Consider the following 21,467-nt stretch of genomic DNA (forward strand, 5'->3'; position numbering starts at 1 on the left):
TAAAAGAGGAGTGGACCCTGGCATTACTACTCTCATCACTTGTTCTTTTGTGCATTCAACAGATAGTTATAGGTGCCTACAATGTGGCACCGCACTTTTAGAGCAAACATAAAGCCTGTCTCGTATACGCTCAGTACTTAGAGGTGTAAATGCCCATGAAAGAGACCATAAAGAAATGTCCTGGTGTGCCTACTGGTCGGTCGTGTGAGACGACACCCCAGGGCGGGAGCCAAGGAGGGCTGCGACAGCGGTTCATCTTATGTTGGGAAGCTTGTCGTCGTCATTGTCGTCATCCTCATTTTAAAGATGACTGGTTGCGGTCTCCTCCTCTAATGGTGCAGTGCAGATCCACTTCCGGGCAGTCTGGATTCCTGCTTCCCGATGTGTCCTCTTTTGATGCTCAGTTATTTTACTGTCCAGCCTGGTGTCCGGCCTTCCACTGAGACCCTTTCTCTTGTCTTGTCTTGTCTTCTTTTCCATTTCTTGTCTTGTCTTGTCTTCTTTTCCATTTCTCTTTTTTTTTTTTTTTCTGGAGCTGAGGACCGAACCCAGGGCCTTGCGCTTGCTAGGCAAGCGCTCTACCACTGAGCTAAATCCCCAACCTTCTTTTCCATTTCTTGTCTTGTCTGTTTGGTTTTGTTTCTTTTAAAGAAGATACTGTCTTGTAACAGATGTTCTGGCCGTCTGGCTCTTTCTAGTTTTGTGCTCCCTCTTCGGCCTTCCCTGAGCCTTAGGTGTAGGGATCACGTTGTCAATGTTACACTAGGAGCAGGCACTCCAATGAGGAGTGGCTCTCAGTATTTTGACCCAGTATGGCTTTTGTAATAGGCTCTGTCTGCTGCACAAAGAACCTTCTTTGACGAGAGGGCAGCGCTGCACTTACTTGTCAGTATAAGTAAGTGTTTAGAACGTGGTTAGAAATTATACTGACTGAAGAGAGTTAAAGTAGTAGGTTCTCCTTTAGAGCCCGTGCTCTCACCAGCCATGGGTAGTTGGGTACATTTACAGTGTGAGGCATGGACTCCTTCCTGCCGGGTGGGTAAAGTCCACTTGGGTGGCCGTTGGTCTCCACCAGTGTAAGTGCCCCTATTGCTGTTCTCAGAATATCCTGCTCTTCTCATCACTGCTGTGGTTTATAAGCATTGATAGTTGGATAAGAGTATTGATCACTATTCTCTTGTGGCAGCTTGTGCCATTCCTGATATTCTGAGGGCTACTCCTCAGGGAAGAGACTTCTAGGTCAAATCCAATGGACTTCCCCAAGTTCTATTACGTCTAACATGCTAGTCTGTAGTTTGGGAGATGAGTGCAGTCACCCCACGTAGTATAGTTTAAAATACATGTATGTATATCCACACAATTTTGTGCATATATACTTGTAGGTAATTTTAAGTATGTATAAAATAATAATATTACCTATGGGCTTTTTCAAATATTCTCGTTCTTCCTCCTTCCCTCTCCCTTCCCCAAGCCCCACCATTTTTCCCATTTCCACCTTCTAGCAACTGAGTCCTACTGGTCCCCATAGAGTGTCTTTCCCTAAGTGAGGTGTAAGTATACGGGGGAGATGGTTTAGCACTAGTTATTCTTCCATAGGACCTGGGGTCAATCCTAGTGTTTCATAAAGGCAAAGAGTGACCTCTTGTTGCCTTCTCAGCTCAGCTAGAATTCTCCCATAAAGCGAGCAATTAATTATTTATAGCATGTTTAACACAGTACTGTTGTCTCTGTACCCAGATCCTGTGGCCAGGTACTTAGTGCCAAAGCCAAAAAAAGTTGGTCAAACTGGTTTTCATTCCAATAGTTTATTTTTCTTTAATCTTCTTTAACTTTTATTATTATATAAAGAAGTTTGGCATGAAGGAAATTTGCATCTATCAAATTAAAGTATGCCATAGTCCTTGTCTTCAAAGAGCAGAAGATGACCTACAATCACAAAAAAAAAAAAAAAGAAAGAAAAAAAAAAAAACAAGAAAAAGATGGAGGAGATTGGAGAGAGTTTTAATGCAAATGGAAAAAGCTCAAGATTCTCCTTTATTTTCTAAAAAGAGAGTTGCAGGTGGAATGTACTATAGAATGTACTATAGGTGCAGTGTTCTATAAGTGTACTGTGGATACAGTGTTCTATAAGTGTACTGTGGGTACAGTGTTCTGTAAGTGAACTATGGGTATAATGTTCTATATGTATACTATGGGTGTAGTATTCTATAAGTGTACTATGGATGTAGTGTTCTGTAGTGTACTGTATAGATACAGTGTTCTGTAGTGTACTGTATAGATACAGTGTTCTGTAGTGTACTGTATAGATACAGTGTTCTGTAAGTGTACTGTATAGATATAGTGTTCTGTAAGTGTACTATATAGATACAGTGTTCTGTAAGTGTACTGTATAGATACAGTGTTCTGTAAGTGTACTGTATAGATACAGTATTCTGTAAGTGTACTATATAGATACAGTGTTCTGTAGTGTACTGTATAGATACAGTGTTCTGTAAGTGTACTGTATAGATACAGTGTTCTGTAGTGTACTGTATAGATACAGTGTTCTGTATACAGTATTCTATAAGTGTACTGTATAGATACAGTGTTCTATAAGTGTACTGTATAGATACAGTGTTCTATAAGTGTACTGTGGGTGTAGTGTTCTATAGATGCACTGTCCTGGAAGAGAAGGCAGCCAGATGAAAAGGGGCTTTTGTGCGTCTGCATCATTGTAAAGCGATGCTAGCTAAGAATCGTGCACATGACGCTGCGTTCTCTTTTGCGGGGAGTGTGGGATTCAGAGTTCTATGTTCCGTCCTCATTCCCCTCGGTGTGGGTCTTATCTCTGTGAAAAGGAATGGAGGATGGGCTCTTCTACCTTTATAGTTTCGATTTTGGGCAGTGGTGGGTTTTGATTCATTTTAATATTACTCTGCTATTTTGGTTTACTTTTAATTCAACTGAGTAGTCTTATTTTACCCAAATGTATCATCCGTTACACAGATTTCAAGCCCATGACCAATTCTAATGTATTGGAGTATATTTGGCTGTTCTTTATAATAACTCCATATTTATTGAATTTGAACATTTCCCTTAAGCTGAAACAGAAAAGGAAGGATAAATAACTATGACAAACAGCTTTCTTCTGCTGCGCTCATTTGAAATGAAACAGCCAAAAAATTTAATCAATTTAAATCTAGAAAAATTAGCTGATATAAGTTGTAAACCAAATGAATAAGAGCTGCCACTTACTCTTTCTTGACAGTCAATTCCATTTATTCTTTCTAATATATTTAAAACGGAATGCCTGTGAGGACCAGTGTTTGCCTCGCTGTTTCCTTTTCTGAGGTTATGCTTTACTCTAACGTCATTCTAACGTGTACATAGAAATAATGCTTTGTTTGAGCCTCATAATTATAATAGTTTATTATGCCATGGATGACTTAAAATAATTGGTTTTTTTTTTTTTTTTGGTTCTTTTTTTCGGAGCTAGGGACCGAACCCAGGGCCTTGCGCTTCCTAGGCAAGCGCTCTACCACTGAGCTAAATCCCCAACCCCTTAAAATAATTGTTAATAGTGATTTAAAAGCCTAGAGAGTCTTGTATTAGTGGTCCACAATCATTCCAAATAAGTTCACAGGATTATGTTTTGAGTGCTTATTATTTGCTAGAAATACAAAAAAAAAAAAATGGATAAAAGAACAACTTACATTTGAATCCCTAAAGCCTACAGTTAGGTAAAGATTACCTTAAAATAACCGTCTTTCCCATTTCACCCAAATACTTGTCTCCCTTAGATATAAGGTGCTTAGATGTACAAGTTATTCAGAGTTTAAGAAAATTCTTTTAAGACTGCTTCTTTTCTCTAATACCGTTGGAAGGCAGAAAATAGAATTACAAGACAGCCAGTTGGTCTCCTCTCTTCCTAGTTCCCCTTTGCCAATCAATTCTGTGAGCGGAGTCATGGTTCTTATGTTCATGCCCCTGCTCTAATTGATTTCTAGGTGAGTATGTGCCTTAAGTTAAAAGGAAAAAAATCTCAATATTTCGTATTAAGCACCAGGACACTTCAACCTGCAACATCTGAACTCGAAAGCCTCAAATTAGGCATGGTGACCCACAGAATACATCAGACAAGGCATGGATCAGGAGGTGGGGATCAGCTATGGTGCTCAGACTTGTGAGAACTCATTAATTTAGAAATAACATTTTAGTTGGCTTTGTATTAGAAACAACTAGTTATCTGGATGGTCTTTGTGCACCCATACATTGTAAAAATCCATAGAAAGTACAAGTGGTTGTATAGTAACTATTTCAAAATTTATATGTATAATTTAAAATTCTTCTAAATAACAACTATGAAGAAAAATTATAATCATACATTTAGTCCCCAAGATAACCTCTCATTACTTATTCTTTTTCTTACAGAGACATACACATTTTAATTCCCAATTGGGATCATCCCATATGTGATTTCATAATTTAATTAAGCACAGCTTTTTATATACATATATACAATTATTTCTGGTGGGGCTGGAGAGACAGCTCAGCTGCCCTTCTGGAGGACCTGAGCTGGGTTCCCAGCACCCACAATGATCAGGTCACAAGCTCCTAAGACTCCAGATGCAGGGTCTGATGTCCTCTTCCGTCCTCCGCAGGCACCCACACACATGTGGCATACATTCACATAGGCACACACGAAAGCATAAATTAAAAAATAAGATTCAGTGTATCTGGTTTTATGTTGAGCTTTGTGCACGGTGACAAATATGGGTCTATTTTCATTTTTCTACATACCGACTGCCAGTTAGACCAGCACCATTTATTGAAGATGCTTTCTTTTGTCCATTGTATATTTTTGGCTTCTTTGCCAAAGATCAAGTGTCCATAAGTGTGTGGTTTTATTTCTGGGTCTTTAGTGCCATTCCATTGATCAACCTGTCTGTCTCTGTACCAATACCGTGCAGTTTTAATCACTACTGCTCTGTAGCATAGCTTGAGGTAAGGGATAGTGATTCCCCAGAAGTTCTTTTATTGTTAAGAATTGTTTTCTCTATCCTGGGTTTTTTGTTTGTTTGCTTGCTTGCTTGCTTGCTTGCTTGCTTACTTGTTTTTCATATGAAATTATGAATTGCTCTATGTCTTTGAAGAATTGTGTTGGGATGTTGCTGGAGATTGTGTTGAATCTGTAGATTGCTTTTGGTAGGATGGCCATTTTTACTATGTTAATCCTACCAATCCATGGGCATGCGAGATCTCTCCATTTTTCTGAGGTCTTCGACTTCTTTCTTGAGAGACTTGAAGTTCTTGTCATACAGATCTTTCACTTGTTTGATTAGTTACCCCAAGGTATTTTACGTTATTTGTGACTATTGTGAAGGGAGTCATTTCCCTATTTTCTTTCTCAGCCCATTTATCATTTGTATAAAGGAAGACTACTGATTTGTTTGCGTTAATTTTATATCCAACCACTTTGCTTAAGTTGTTTATCAGCTATAGAAGTTCTCTGATAGAATTTTTGGGGTCGCTTATGTGTATCCCCTTGATCTCCTTTTGTTGTCTTATTGCTCTATCTAGAATTTCAAGAACTATATTGAATAGATATTGGGAGAGTGGGCAGCCTTGCCTTGTCCCTGGTTTTAGTGGGATTGCCTCAAGTATCTCTCCATTTAATGTTATATTGGCTGTTGGTTTACTGTATATTGTTTTTATTATGTTTACGCATGGGCCTTGAATTCCTGATCTCTCCAATACTTTTAACATGAAGGGGTGTTGTATTTTGTCAAATGTTTCTCAAATGCTTTCTCAGCATCTAATGAGATGATCATGTGATTTTTTTCTTTGAATTTAGTTATATAATAGATTATGTTAATGAAATGTTGTATGTTGAACCAATCTTGCATGCATCCTTGGGATGAAGCCTACTTGATTGTGGTGAATGATGGGTTTAATGTATTCTTGGATTCAGTTTGCGAGAATTTTATTGAGTATTTTTACATTGATATTCATAAGTGAAATTGGTCTGAAGTCTCTTTCTTTGCTGTGTCTTTGTGTAGTTTAGGTATTAGAGTAATTGCAGCTTCATAGAATTAATTTATGTTCCTTCTGTTTCTATTTTATGGAATAGTTTAAGGAGTATTTGTATTAGCTTTTTTTTGAAAGTCTAGTAGAATTCTCCACTAAAACCATCTGGCCCTGGGCATCAGGAAATGGCAGCCCAGAAGCAGCAAGGTTTCTTGGAAAGGAAGGGGACAAGGGCCCAAAATCCACTCAAAGACACACCTCAGGTGACCTAAACTTCTTCACCTGGCCCAGGTGGTAATCAAACCTCCATCTCATTGTCTTTCTGTTATGACATCTGCATACCCATGTGCCATGGTGTGCTCTGCTCATATCTGTCCCTTATTACCCTTTCTTGTTCTACCTGCCCATTGTTAGTAACAGTTTTCCTAAATGTTCCCATCTACTTTCATGCTGTGTGTGAGCATGTGTGTGTGTCAGTGTGTGTGCCTTCGTGTGTGTGTGTGTGTGCCAATGTATGTATGTATGTATGTCTGTATGTATGTATGTATGTATGTGCATGTGTGTGTGTTTGTGTGTGGTGTCTATGTGTGCCTGTGCATGTGTGTGTGTGCCTCTGTGTGTGTGTTTATGTGTGTATGTGTGTGCATGCGTGCATGGATGAGTGTGTGCGTGTGTGTGTGTGTGTGTATAAAATCTAGATTCTGGGCTAATGAACTCATCAGCTTACTAGGTAAAGTTCCTTGCCACCAAGCCTGATGACTAAGTTTGGTCTCCATGACCCACATGCTCTTAGTAAAGAACACGCTCTTGCAAGTTGTCCTCTGACCTCCACATTTACACCATGGTGCACACATGCACCCCTACCACAAAATAAATAAATATAACAAAAGTTAAGTTTAATCAAGTTTAGTTTGAAATATATATTCTTCTTGAGCTAAAACATACTTGTCTTTCTGTGTCTGACCTGTCTTGCTTACCATGGTGATCTCCAGTTCCATATATTTTTCTGCAAATGGCATAATTTCATTCTCCTTTATCCCTGACTGAAATTCATATATATGAATTTCTCATGTAGTATATTGTACACATATGTAATATGTGTGAATATATCACATAGTATATGATGTTATGGATAAGATACATCCTCAGGTCTCTAGAAAAGAGTTTTCAAGCCGTGCACTCTGGGAACACCTCCAACTGATTGTGTTGGCAGCTGGTGGAGGTGCCAAGGGTCCAGGACTTGGGTCACTGTTCTGCTCGGCCAGCGCAGTCTCTCTTTATGTGAACTTCATTCATCACTACATGCAGCATTTGGCTTCCGGCAGACTTTAAAAATCGGAAATGACTCATTTTAAGAATAGAGTCTAAAAACAAGATATAACTAACATGAAAATAGAACACAGAATCCCTGACAACCCACCTTGTGAGACACCAGCAAATCATAACCCATGTTTCCTGAGATGAGAAGGGGAGGCTGTAAAGATCCGGGCCCACTGACAGTAATGCAGGGGAATTTAAAACCCTCTCCCCAAAAAGGAGCTGCTGTTGAAGAAAAGAACCAACTCAGACTCAATAAACAAAGGGAACTTGCAACTGCTTATTAGAAGGTCAAAGTCCTATCTACCTGGGACTCTCCAAAGGCATCATTTATAGTATAGTGCGTGCAATAAAATACGGTTTCGTTCACTCATACTCTCCAACATTTGCCTTGTCTATATATTGAGAGAACATGGTCAGCTTATGGTTCTAACTCCAAATCATCAAGAAAAAGTTAAAGAGTCTCGACAGGACGAAGGGAAGTAAAATGCTTTGGAAAGAACTATATGCAAGAGAGCTGCCAAGCATGGGCGGCCCAGCACATGGGAGGCAGAGACAGGCACCTGGGTCTATGTAGTGAGTTCTAGGACAGCCAGGGGTATGTAAAGAGACCCTGCCTCAGAGAGGGCAGGCGGGGTGGGGACGGGGGTGTTTCAGGCGCTTGAAGGTAACATTTCAATTGTTTGGAAAAACCTGCTGGCAGGAGCTGCATGCTTTCCTAGAGACACCAGTTAACGGGGTATCAATGTACATACATTTTCTTTCCAAGAAAGACAGAATATGCCCAGAACTTTCAGTGAGCAACGTATATTAAGAAAAGTTCTTAAAAGAGTAATCACTTTCAATTTTCTAAATTGTCAGATTGATTTAATCATTTTCTGATACAGTTGCAGACCTAAGAGGCACTACATGCCAGACTTAGACATAATTCAAAACCACAATTAGTAACTCAAAAGATGTTAGCCTGACATCTAATTCTTCACAGCCAGCTTGCTTGAGAGCCTCCGTTATAATATAGTCTCTTCACACTGTTGCTAAGTGCGAAACACTGAACAGAAGGAAAAAATCTCATTTTCATTCCCATCACCATATCATGGGAAAATGCCGTCCTCTGCTGCTGTTAGCTAACCCAGGAAGCCTGTGGGGGTGGGGTAGGTGTCCTTAGAAGGACAAGACCGCAGGCTGCTTCTCCACGCTGCCCAGTGGGTTTGAGATTATACCCTTCTCTCCTACTGCAGTTTCCTCCAAAGGGAGCCTTGCCACTTGCTCTTTACGTTTTGTAGGAAAATCATACAATTAATTTTATTATATATGTGTTGTTTTGAGATTGGACGTTTTATAGCCTAGGCTGCCCTTTAATTTGCTATATGACCAAAGATGACCTTGAACTCCTGATCCTCCTGCCTCCACCTCCCAAGTGCTGGATGTCAGGTATGTGTCACTACACCCAGTTAAAATGTATCATTTTAACCACTGTTAACTATCCAGTTCATTGGCATTAAGTGTTGGCAGCCATCACCATACCAACATGAAATTGTACCCACTAAACACTAACTCCCAATGGCTCCCTCTTTCTTCCCCTGAGAATTTAAGCACCTTAGAGACCTCATATAAGCAGAACCATCTGTCTTCTTTAGTGTCTCTCTGGTGTCACTTTGCTTTTAAACTTGTAAAAAGAAAAGCACCTTCTTCACTAGACTTCCTTCCCTTTGCTCCATTTTGAAGACTCCTGAGAGAAAACTCTCAGGCATGGCTTGGGTAACATGCTTGCTTCCAGAACAGGGTGACAAGTGCTGATTGCTAAGCTGGGTTACGTGTCGTTTCGGCATCTTCCCAATTACCAGTCTTCTAAACTGTCCAAAGTAGTACCCAAAACCACTCTACTGAGTTACTCTGGTCTATTTTCTTCCAGAATACTTGGCTTGTGTGCATGTGTGCATGTGTGTACGGCTGGTTTTGTGGTTTTGTGTATCATCTTGACACAAGCTAGAGTAATCAGAAAGGAAGGAACCTCAATTGAGGAAATGCCTCCTTGAAATCCAGCTGTAAGGCATTGTCTCAATTGGGATCAGTAAGAGAGGGCCCAGGGTGGTCCTGGGTTCTTTAAGAAAGCAGGCTAGGACTTGAGAGATGGCTCAGCGGTTAAGAGCACTGACTGCTCTTCCAGAGGTCCTGAGTTCAATTCCCAGCAACCACATGATGGCTCACAACTCTCTGTAATCGGATCCAATGCCCTCTTCTGGTGTGTCTGAAGACAGCTACAGTGTACTCATACATAAAATAAAAAAAATCTTAACTAAACCACCAACCAAAGAGTACACATGGAGGGACCCATGGCTCCAGCCGCATATGTAGCAGAGGATGGCCTTGTCGATGCCTCAGTGTAGGGGGATGCCAGGGCAGGGAGGTGGGAGGAAGTGGGTGGGTGGGAGGCAGGGGGTGGGGGATGGCATAGGGAGTTTATGAACAGGAAACCAGGAAAGGGGATAACATTTGAAATGCAGATAAGGAAAATATCCAATAAAAGAAAAGAAAAAAAGAACAAGAAAAAAAAAGGAAGCAGACTAAGGAAACCTTCCATGAGGAGGGAGCAGTCAGCAGCTCCCTCCATAGCCAGTGCGTCAGCTCCTGGCTCCAAGTTCCAGCCCTCCCCTCCTCAACTTGCCTTTTGGTGATTCCTCACAGCAGTAGAAACCCCAAGATTAAAAGAAATTAATTCTCTCTTCCGAGTGAGGATCTGAACTTTCTCGCTATGTATTGTATAAACACAGTAATTAAACATGAACGTTTGCTCAAATGGCAAGATAATCTTCTCTTCTCCTTCCTTCCTTCCTTCCTTCCTTCCTTCCTTTCTCTCTCTCTCTCTCTCTCTCTCTCTCTCTCTCTCTCTCTCTCTCTCTGTCTCTCTCTCTCTCTCTCTCTCTCTCTCTCTCAATTCCCAGGTTTTTTTTATGCTGTTTTTGTTTGTTTGTGGACAGGGCTTCACTATGCAGCCTTGGCTGACTTGGAACTCAGTATATAGAAAATGTTGTCCTCAAACTCACAGAGATCTGCCTGCCTCTGCCTCCTGAGTGCTGGGATTAAAGGTGTGCACCACTAAACCCATCTTATCCCCCACCCCTTCCCCTTTTTTTGAGACAGAATCTCTTCCTGTATCCCTGACTCATTTGGCATTTACATTGTAACTCAGACTGACCCTGGGCTTAAAGCAGTCGTGCCTGAGCCTCCCAAGCACTGCGTTACAGTTGGGTGCTGCCCCGTCGGAGAACTGTGCTTGTGAAAGATTTAATGATGGGAGAAACGGAGAGTCCTAATATCAAACTAGACTCAAGATTGCAGTAGATCCCTTCTGGATCGTGGTTTTGTGAGGCATTTGTACTGAGACTATAAAAGTGAGTATAAACCTATCATACATTTTCAGTGCCTAACACTGAAATCTAGCGAGATAGATTTGAGTCTTAAGCTGTTTTGACTGGTTCTGCTCTCCCCACTTGCCCTTAGCTATACCCAGAACCGATCAAACTCCCTGTTATGAGATGCAGGCTCTGCAGTGGCATTGCTCTGACCTACCCTGTCCATAGACCTCAGCTCCCTCCTCACTCTCCCCTGACCTTGTGGGCACAGTGAGATGACTGTATCAGTTACTGTTCTGTTGCTGTGATAGAAACACCCTGACCAAAGCAGCTCACGGAGGAGAGGACATGCTCACCCCTATGGCCCCAGATGGCTTAGAGGCCTTCATCAAGGGCTGGCACAGAGCAGCCTGGAGCAGCTGGAACAGGGTGCTGAGACTCAGTACTTCACTTAATGGTGGCGAAGCAGAGAGCATGTAAAGCGCTGTAAAGACTTTCTGCTTCAAGCCTACTGTCAGTGATGATGTCTCCACCACGGCTGCACCATGTAAACCTTCTGAGCAGCAGCACTGATGGAGGACCTCAGACCATACCTAAAACTGTGGGGACAGCTCTCACTCAGACCGCACCAGGGACCATCTGTGCTTCTCATTTCCCATTGCCGTGGGCTCTATCTTACTGTTCTTAGAGCTTATTATTATCTTTATTGTTGTTGGTGGGCACCCCAGACTTAGCCACTGTGGCACCCCAGCCACATGTACCCTCCCCACCCCCTCCCCAGTTACTTCTGTCCTTTGTTGACTCACCCACTCAGAGGCACCTCACCTCTAAATCCTTTGAGAAGCGTGCGTGCGCGTGCGCGCACACACACACACACACACTCCCTAGAAGGACAACAAACTCCATTGCCCCGTGCTTGCTCCCCTGCCTCCACCAGCCGCCATCCTTGCAGATTCTAGTGCTAAGAAACCCTTACGGAATGACTTGTTCTCTTTCTCTCTTCCTGTCCAAATCAGTAAATGGCGCTTCTTGCATTTTGTTTAGAAGCTTAAATAGAGATGCCCATAGGCAGAAGTTTTGGAGGTAATCCCCAGCCCCGCATTAAGTGGGAACCGGGTACAGAGTGCTCAAGGACAGTGTGACACTAGTTCAGCTGTCATTCATTCTGTGACAGTTGTTGTAGGCACAGGCTCTCTCTGCATTGGGGTGGCTGCTAAACTGCCTTGTGCCTCTGACAGTTTGTTGCATGTATTCTGTCTGCAGTCTGCTCTCAGTTTAGGAGGTAACACTGCTTAGAAGTAGCAGTCTGTGGGCTGCAGAGATGGCTCAGTGGTTAAGAGCACTGGCTGCTCTTCCAGAGGTCCTGAGTTCAATTCCCAGCAGCCACATGGTGGCTCACAACCATCTGTAATGGAATCTGATGCCCTCTTCAGGTGTGTCCGAAGACAGTGACAGTGTATTCAGATGTGTGTGTGTGTGTGTGTGTGTGTGTGTGTGTGTGTGTGTGTGTGTGTATAGACATCTGTTCCATTGTTCTCCATAGCTTGGGTTTAAAGAAAAAAACTGGAAAACCTCACTCTCCTGTGGGAGATCTTGTTCTTAACTTCTGGAACTTACATATTTTGAAATCACCTACCTTTATGATGTTTAATCTGGTTAGAAAGCCTAACATCTTTAGCCTTGAATTTGCAAATCTTTTTAAAAGATATTAACCCTACTAAAAGTCACAGATTCCTTATATTTGGGTAGAGACTTAGAAAACAGCATCTAGGGTTGGAAAGATGGCTCAGTGGTTAAGAGCACTGACCACCCTTCCAGAGGTCCTGAGTTCAATTCCCAGCAACCACCTAGTAGCTCACAACCATCTGTAATGGGATCTAGTGCCCTCTTCTGGTGTCTGAAGATAGCTACAGTGTACTCATGTACATAAAAAAGAAAAGGAAGAAATCAGCATGTGGTATCCAGGGTAAATGCTACAGCTGAGTTCTTTCTCTAAAGCAGTGACCATGCTGCCACATCTGGCTGGCTCTCCAGAGATCTGTTGTTCTCTTCCTGTGCTGTAGCTGCCGCCATGCACTGTTAACAGTTCTCCAAGGTTACAGCTTGATCTCAAGTGACTGAGGTGCAGAGAAACAGGGCTTTCCCTGCGTCCCATAAACCTGCAGAACTCTGGTACCCTGTGTGTTTACAGTAGTCTGTGTACTTTGACATTCTTGCCGATCTTTTCTAATGTTCTCGTTTTTGTTCTTTTTGTAGGACAATGAAGGTCAGACAGCGCTTCATTATGGTAAGATGTTTCTGAATCACTGGTCACACCTTAACAGCGCCTCTGTCTAAGCCCGTAGCTTAGCTCTGGTAGAGCTCGTAGAGGTGTGGCAGTCATCCGCGAGGAGGCTTCCCCACCCACTGCTGAAACGCTGTTATTTCATTCCGGGTGCTGTCAGGAACAACCAGGATACTAACCTTTGTATTGTAGAATCGAATTTCTCCTGTTATTTTGTTTTTTTTAAGGGGAAAAAAAAAAACCTTTCTTGAGGCTCAGTAGTAAAGTGCTCTCTGTGCAAGTGCAAGGATCTGAGTTCAGATCCCCAGAGCCCACATAAAAGCCAGGCACAGCGGCATGTGTCTGAGCCCTGGGCAAAGGCAGAAAGATCAGTGACAGACCTTGTCTCAAAAGATGAGGTGGGACTCGACAGAGGGAGACACACACCGTCGACCTGCGGCTTCCACATGCATACAGGGCCCCGCCCTCCTCACATACAAATACACCACACGTTTACAAAAACAGTAACTGTTTTGAACCCCTAACCTGCAGTTTTACTATTTGTAGTTTTAGTTGCCCACAGTCAATTACAATCCAAAAATATGAAACGTGAAAATTCTACAAATAGACAGTTAATAGATTTTAAATTACATGCTGTTCTGAGTAGCATAAGAGACTCTGGCCTTGGTCCTTCAGTCTGGGACATGGCTCATCTCCCTCACTGACCCGTTGGAGTTATGTCTGTACCACACTCCTCTGCGTTAGTCCCTTGGCAGCGTCTCAGTCACCAGAGCAGCTGATCACAGTGCATGTGTTCAAAGGACCCTTTGGTGGCAGCCTGACCCCTGGGCCGACACTGCCATCATTCGCCCCACTGTATCCAATCACATGGACACCGAGTCATCTCACAGCATCACAGTAGTGAGTAAAATACACTACACCACGTTTAGAGATAGTATATTCATTTATCTCATTGCTTACTACGGGAATCTCCTAATACATCATACATTTCTCTGAGTGTAGAGAAATAAAAACAATGTAAGCATGTATATACACACATATACATATGTATACAGTGCGTGTGTGTACATGCTCATGTGTATGTGTGGTGCTCCGTCCTGTCTTCTCTCAGACAAAAGGAGAATACTATAACTGAATAAAGAAAACAAATTTCATTCTTAATTTTTGTTTCTTTACTGATTATCTTTACTTCAATGTATGAAATCGAGTGGAAATGGCTGTAAAGTAGAAATCATAGCATGGCCCTTAGGGAACATCAAATGAATTCAGCTAATGCAATTCAGAGATTCTATTGTGTATGATGTTATTGAAAAAAATATAGATATCAATGTTTAAATCAAGCTAAGGTTACCCACCTGTGGCCATCTCAGAAGCGAACACTCAGGCTGCCTTGCCAGTCGTGACACTGCTGGGCTAGGATTAGTATCAGGGGCCCCGATGCCCTTCTGTACCTTTGTCTGGTCTGAGCATCTGTTTAGGAGCCGTGAGCATCGCTGGGTCACCTGGGAGTCTAGACTGCAGACTGTTAGCTGCACATGCACATCAGACTGATAATGAAAATTGAAATGTCTAAAAATTTATGAGTTTACCTGGTATTACCTAGATAGTAAAACTAGCAGGCAGAAAGGAAACTTGTGAGTCCAATTCACTTTTGAACATAAATACCAAAATCCTAAAGAAAATACTAGCAAACAAAACCGTCATCGTATTTTAGACACAAAGATATGTCATAATCGTGTTGAGCTCTTCCCAGAAATTGAAGGATGGTGTAAGGTTTTAAAGTTTACTAGTATGATTTTCTACATTTCCAAGTTAGGTGAAATGCCCAATTCAGTAATTCAGATGTCTAAAAAGCTTGTGAGAAAAGCCAACACTCAATTTAAGAAGTTTACAAAAGTAGTTCAGACCTCCTGGGATTAAGACAGACTTGTGTCTGACATTCGAGGTCTCCTGCCGACTCTGCACAGATTGTGTCAACCACTTACTTTAGTTTACACTTGACCAAACAGGGCCCATGGCCTCAGACTAGGTCTGAGAATGTAAGGGGTTAATTTATGTGAAGTGCTCAGGACAGTGTCTAATACCTGCCATGTGTGCAGTAAGTGTTAGCAGGCTCTATGACAGAGTCCTTGGATAAACTAGAATATGGTATTAAGGTTGTAGCATTACTATATAACACTCTCACAATACATTCACCACCAAAGGAAACTGTGTGGAAGTAACGTTCCTCACATCACCGGAATTTAGCTAGTTTAAATATGAAGATGGTTCTAGTAAGTTTACATCAAGATGGTAGAGTGCTGATCAAAAAATAGAAAAAAAATCATTAAAGAAGCTAAAATCCTGTGTTAACCCTGTAGAATGCTGTGTGCCTGGTACAAAGCAGCAGTGAAGGAAAGACATGGAGCAGGAGGCAGAGTCGCAGATGTGACTCACGTGGAGAATAAATGAGTGAATAAACACCTGTGCTGTCCTGTGGCCTCCATGTGCAAGCATGTACATGCATATTCACGCATGCGCACCTGAGTGCACACATAATCATCGTCATATATGCACAAGCACCCACATGCACACTGTATTGTAACTTTTCTATTACTGTGATTAAAACACCCTGACCAAGGCCATTTACAGAAGAAAGAGTTCTTTTAGGCTTACAGTTCCAGAGGGTTAGAGTCCATGATGGTGAACAGGGGCAGCAAACAACAGACAGCTCGAGCAGCAGCTGAGTTTACATCTCAGGCCACCAGCAGGAGGCAGAGAGAGGAGGCTAACTCCAAGCCCACCCTGGCGCCATGCTTCCTCCAGCAAGGACACACCTCCTAATCCCCGGCAAACAGCCACTGGGACAAAGACTTGAGGGGAACACCTCACACATGTGCATGCGCACACACATACACACACACACACACACACACACACACACTCATACACACATGCACACACACAATCATGTATACACATGTGTACACACAATCATGTACGTACCCATGTACGTATCATGCATGCCTACACATACAAAGAGCCAGGCAGGTTAATACATGTCTGTGGTTGAGCTTCTCTACAGGCTGAGGAAGGGGATCTCAAATTCAAGGCCGTAGATCTCACTTTAGGCACTAGAATGAAATCACCCCTAGAAGGATAAACAGGTGAGGTCTGGGGGACACCAGCATGAACGAGTTGACTTCACCACAGAGGTTACAGTCTGTCAGTTATGGCTGTCACACAGGCGAGGGAGAAACTGCAGGCCCAGTTACTCTCCTGTGAAAAATGTGTATTTCCTGTTGATGAACTGACCTGTGAAAGGGCTGGATTCGTAAGTATTTCCAGGAAGAGGTTAAAGTGATGAACTTGATGTCAGGTGACTGGTCTTTTGTGGGAGCAGATTTTGCTCCATGTGTCCCAGTCCTCTGCAGGGTACAGAGGAAGGTACATCAGGACAGCAGAACATTTTACCCCAATATGGGAATGATTAAAACTACTTTTTATTCCCAGGATTTGGAAAATGCATAGAAAGATTATCTTACAGATTTATTATTAGTTCACTCATAACTTTAATTTAGGAATAAAGTTTTACTGAAAATTTATAGTCTATTTCATTCACATACAGGAATTGTATATTAAAAGAAAAAATCTTGCTCTTGCTCTCTTTGTTCTTATTTCTCTTGCCCCCTCCCTGTCCCTTCTCTCCCCATGCCCTGCCTTCCCTCCATGTGCTCATGGCCGGCCTCCTTTCCTCTCCTTTTCTCTCATTAAACCTCTCCACATGGAAAAAAAAAAAGAAAGAAAGAAGGAAAGAAAGAAAGAAAAAATCTTGCAGTTTTCAGTGTTTTTTAATTTCATTTTTATAAATATGGAGTTCAATTATGAAAAATTAAAGATATATATGTCTTTAAAAGTTTTACAAACTTTTCAGTGACTTTTTCAAAAAAAATTTAAAAGATAAACATGTTTTGTTTATAAAATTTTTGATTTAGTCTAACAGTTGCAAAAAAAGAAAAACAGACTATCTACATCAGACCAGTGTCTAGTTGGGGGAAGTCCTATTTCACACAAATTTAGAGTTCAAATTTATATTCTTGATTGTTTGGGAAATCACACAGTAAGGTGAATAAGGAGCTAAGGTTAGTGCACTGGTCTGGTTTGTCCTCTCCTGACAGAAGTGTACACAGTCCCCACTCCCTCTCTACCTGAACCTGGAGCTCACCAGTCCTGCTAGAGCCAGCTGAGGTCACCTTGTCTCCGCCTTCCCAGCCCTGGGATTACAGGCACACACCACTGCACCCAGCTTTCTTGCATGGATGCAAAGGTCCCCTTGGCTGTTTGTTCAGCATGCACTGTACTGACAGCACCATCTTCCTGCGCCTGAGTGCTAACTTCTCCCAAGGGCACATTAGTGCAGCAGCACTCTGAAGTTCTGTAGATGAAAATGAGCTCACGAGCTAAAGTTACAGACTCTAGTCACATGCCAGTCTGCGGGTGCAGTAAACACGGGGTTCGGCATCTTTCACGGTTAATTGTTAGGAGAGGGGTGCACATTGCCACAACACACATGTGGAGACAACTTGCAATTGGTTCCCGTCCTTCACCATGTGGATCTCAGGAATTGAACTCAAGTTGCCAGGCTGGGTGGCAAGTGCTTTGACCTCCTGGGCCACCTCACCAGCCCAGGTTTCTATCTTAAAGGGCTTTAGGGAAACCGTTGGATAAGGATTACCAGGGCAAAATTGTAAGGAGGGGCTCAACAGCACAAGAGTGGCAGATGTGAAAGAGAGCCAAATTGAGGGGTTTGGTTTCTCTGTGGCGCCCTGGCTGCTCTGGAACTCACTCTGTAGCCCAGGCTCACCTGGAACTCAGAGATCCACTGCCTCCGCCTCCAGAGTGCTAGGTTTAAAGGCCTGCACTGTCATGCCCAGTGCCAAATCGGATTTAAATAAAAAGTTTAACAAATAGAGAAATTTCACAGTGGTTAGGTTAAAGCATGGAGTTAGCACAAGTAGTAAAAGAAAAAAAGAAAAGAAAATGGTGTGTTGAGAGCTGTTTGTAAGAAGTCACCAAAAACGCAGGACAGGAAGGAAGAGACAGAAATGGAGTAGAACCGTGGCTCTCAAGCGGCGGGCCGGGCCTCTTTAGGCTACATATCAGATATGCACATTATGATTCATAACAGTAGCAAAATCAGCTATGAGACAGTAACAAGAATAATTTTATGGTTGAAAGTCACCACAGCCATATTAAAGAAACCATATTAAATGTTCTAAGCATTAGGGAAGTTGAGAACCATTATATTATTATATTAGAGCCTAATAAAAAGCCAGAAATGTGGCCCAGTGATAAAGCACTGGCCCATGCCTTGATCTCTACCACCATTCATTCATTCATTCATTCATTCATTCATTCTCACTCTCTCACTCTCCTCCCCACCCTTGACTTATTTTTATCTTATGTACATGGGTGTTTGCCAGTGCTTGGTGCCCACGGAGGCCATAAGAGGGTGTTGGATTCATTGGAACTAGAGAGGCCATAAGAGGGTGTTGGATTCATTGGAACTGGAGAGGCCATAAGAGGGTGTTGGATTCATTGGAACTGGAGTTACAGGTGGTTGTGAGCCACCATGTGTGTGCTGAATCCAAGACCTCTGGAACGGCGGCCAATGCTCTCACCATCGAGCCATCCCTCCAGTTCCTCTGCCATCATTATTGTTGGGTTTGTTTTTGTTTTTGTTTTTGTTTTTTTCAAGACAAGGTTTCTCTGTATAGCCTTGGCTGTCCTGGAACTCACTCTATAGGCCAGGGTAGCCTCAAACTCCGAGATCTACCTATTCTGCCCACCAAGTGCTGGGATTAAATGTGTGTGCCATGACTGTCCAGCTATTTTTTTTTTAAAGGGGAAATGAGAAATTTATAATACATGTTCCAAGAAGGTTCTAGGAGAGTGAGTGTATAAGAATATGTACTGGCAGGGTACACTGTACAGTGGCATGTTTTAGTCCTAGCACTAAAGAGGCAGAGGCAGGTATCTCTCTGTGGATTTGAGGCCAGCCTTATCTATATAGTGAGTTCCAGGACAGCCAGGGCTACATAGACAAACCCTGTTTCAAACAAGCAAACAACAATAAAAAGAATATTCATGGTAATTTCTCAAGTTGGTAAAGCACTGGACTCTTCAGACCTGGGAACTAGACAGCATAGTTGTGGCAACCTGAAGTGATTTCTCAGCAGGATTAAGAATGAGCACAGCTTAGAGCTCTCACAAAACACTTGGAGTTCAAGACGCTGGACCCAAGAACGCATGCACTTTCTGTTACGTGAAAGTCAAAAATGGGGAGACTCCAGCATCAGGAGACGGGGGTGACTAATTTAGCAGAATTGTCTTGGTGAAAGTAGGAGGGGTGCTTCTGGGATTCCTATACTGATGTGATAATGTATGTGTACAGTTACATGAGTAGACTCATCTTAAAACACAGATATGACTGATGTCCTCTTGTATGTATCTTGTAGCCTATAAGGCTTACAGAGAGAGACAGGGCCTGAATGACGTAGAGATCAGTAGCAGTGTTGCCCTGTTTGATTTCTAGTCCTCCCAACAAATGGGCAAGCTTAGGTGTTTCTTCCCCCACTGTGGGATAAAAATCTGGTGGCTGGGTAGGTACTAGGACCTTGTCAACAATCCATCTGTAGAGAGCAGAGTCACCGTATGTCCAAGATGGATGGGGCCACATTGACTGCTTGTGCTTGCTTGCTTGCTTGCTTGCTTGCTTTTCATTTCCTTTATTGGATATTTTATCTATTTATGTCTTAAATGTTAGCCCCTTTCTCCCCCCACCCCACCCCCGCTTCTATGAGGTTGCTTCCACTCACACCCACCCACTCCCACTTCAACATCCTGGCATTCCCCAATACTGGGGAATCAAGCCTTCACAGAACCAAGGGCCTCTCCTCCCATTGGTGCCAGACAATGCCATCCTCTGCTACATATGTGGCTGGAGCCATGGGTTCCTCCATATGTACTCTTTGGTTGGTGGTTTAGTCCCTGGGAGCTCTGGAGAGTGGTTGGTTGATATAGTTGTTCTTCCTATGGGGTTGCCAACACCTTCAGATCCTTCAGTCCTTTCTCTAACTCCTCCATTGGGGACCCCATGCTCAGTCCAATGGTTAGCTGCAACCATCCTCATCTGTATCGGTAGGGCTGGCAGAGCCTCTCAGGAGACACCCATATCAGGCTCCTGTCAGCAAGCAGTTCTTGACATCAGCAATAGTGACTGGGTTTGGTGGCTGCATATGGGATGAATCCCCAGGTGGGGCAGTCTCTCGATGGCCTCTTTATCTCCAAATTTCCTCCCATGAGTATTTTGTTCCCCTTTCTAAGAAGGACTGAAGCATCCACATTTTGGTCTTCTTCTTGAGCTTCACATGGTCTGTGAATTGGGTATTCCAAGTTTTTTGGGCTAATATTCACCTATCAGTGGGTGCATACCATGTGTGTTCTTTTGTGACTGGGTTACCTCACTCAGGATGATACTTTCTAGTTCCATCCATTTGCCTATGAATTTCATGAAGTCATTGTTTTTAATAGCTGAGTAGTACTCCATTGTGTAGATGTACCACATTTTCTGTATCCATTCCTCTGTTTAAGGACATCTGGGTTCTTTCCAGCTTTTGGCTATTATAAATAAGGTTGCTATGAACATAGTGGAGCATGTGTCCTTGTATGTTGGAACATCTTTTGGGTGTATGCCCAGGACTGGTATAGCTGGGTCCTCAGGTAGTACCATGTCCAATTTTCTGAGGAACCTCCAGACTGATTTCCAGAATGGTTGTACCAGTTTGCAATCCCACCAACAATGGAGGAGTGTCCCTATTTCTCCACATCCTCACTAGCATCTGCTGTCACCTGAGTTTTTGATCTTAGCCATTCTGACTGGCCTGAGGTGGAACCTCAGGGTTGTTTTGATTTGCATTTCCCTGATGACTAAGGATGTTGAACATTTCCTTAGGTGTTTCTTGGCTATTCGATATTCCTCAGTTGAGAATGTTTTGTTTAGCTCTGTACCCCATGTTTTAATAGGATTATTTGGTTTTCTGTAGTCTAACTTCTTGAGTTTTTTTGTTTATATTAGATATTAGCCCTCTATCAGAGGTAGGATTGGTAAGGATCTTTTCCCAATCTGTTGGTTGCCTTTTTGTCCTAATGACAGTGTCCTTTGCCTTACAGAAGCTTTGCAATTTTATGAGGTCCCATTTGTCGATTCTTGATCTTAGAGCATAAGCCATTGGTGTTTTGTTCAGGAAATTTTCCCCAGTGCACATGTGTTCGAGGCTCTTCCCCACTTTCTCTTCTATTAGTTTGAGTGTATCTGGTTTGATGTGGAGGTCCTTGATCCACTTGGACTTGAGCTTTGTACAGGGTGATAAGCATGGATCGATCTGGATTCTTCTACATGCTGACCTCCAGTTGAACCAGCACCATTTGTTGAAAATGCCGTCTTTTTTCCACCGGATGGTTTTAGC

General features: G+C 42.6%; 1 protein-coding gene across 5 annotated transcripts in view; it reads left to right on the forward strand.

Moving 5' to 3' along the window:
* Acbd6 (acyl-CoA binding domain containing 6) overlaps positions 1 to 21,467 on the forward strand; it is a 135,563-nt gene that overhangs the window by 107,807 nt on the left and 6,289 nt on the right. For all 5 annotated transcript variants that reach the window (XR_005492218.2, XM_006250031.5, XM_039090468.2 and 2 more), the window contains one exon: positions 12,933 to 12,963. Coding sequence is in view for 4 of the 5 variants with exons in the window: in XM_006250031.5 (XP_006250093.1) it covers positions 12,933 to 12,963 (31 nt within the window). In the remaining variant the exon portion in view is untranslated. The remainder of the gene's footprint in view (positions 1 to 12,932; positions 12,964 to 21,467) is intronic.

This window comes from Rattus norvegicus, chromosome 13, assembly GCF_036323735.1.
Source record: "Rattus norvegicus strain BN/NHsdMcwi chromosome 13, GRCr8, whole genome shotgun sequence".
Classification (NCBI taxonomy): Eukaryota; Metazoa; Chordata; class Mammalia; order Rodentia; family Muridae; genus Rattus; species Rattus norvegicus.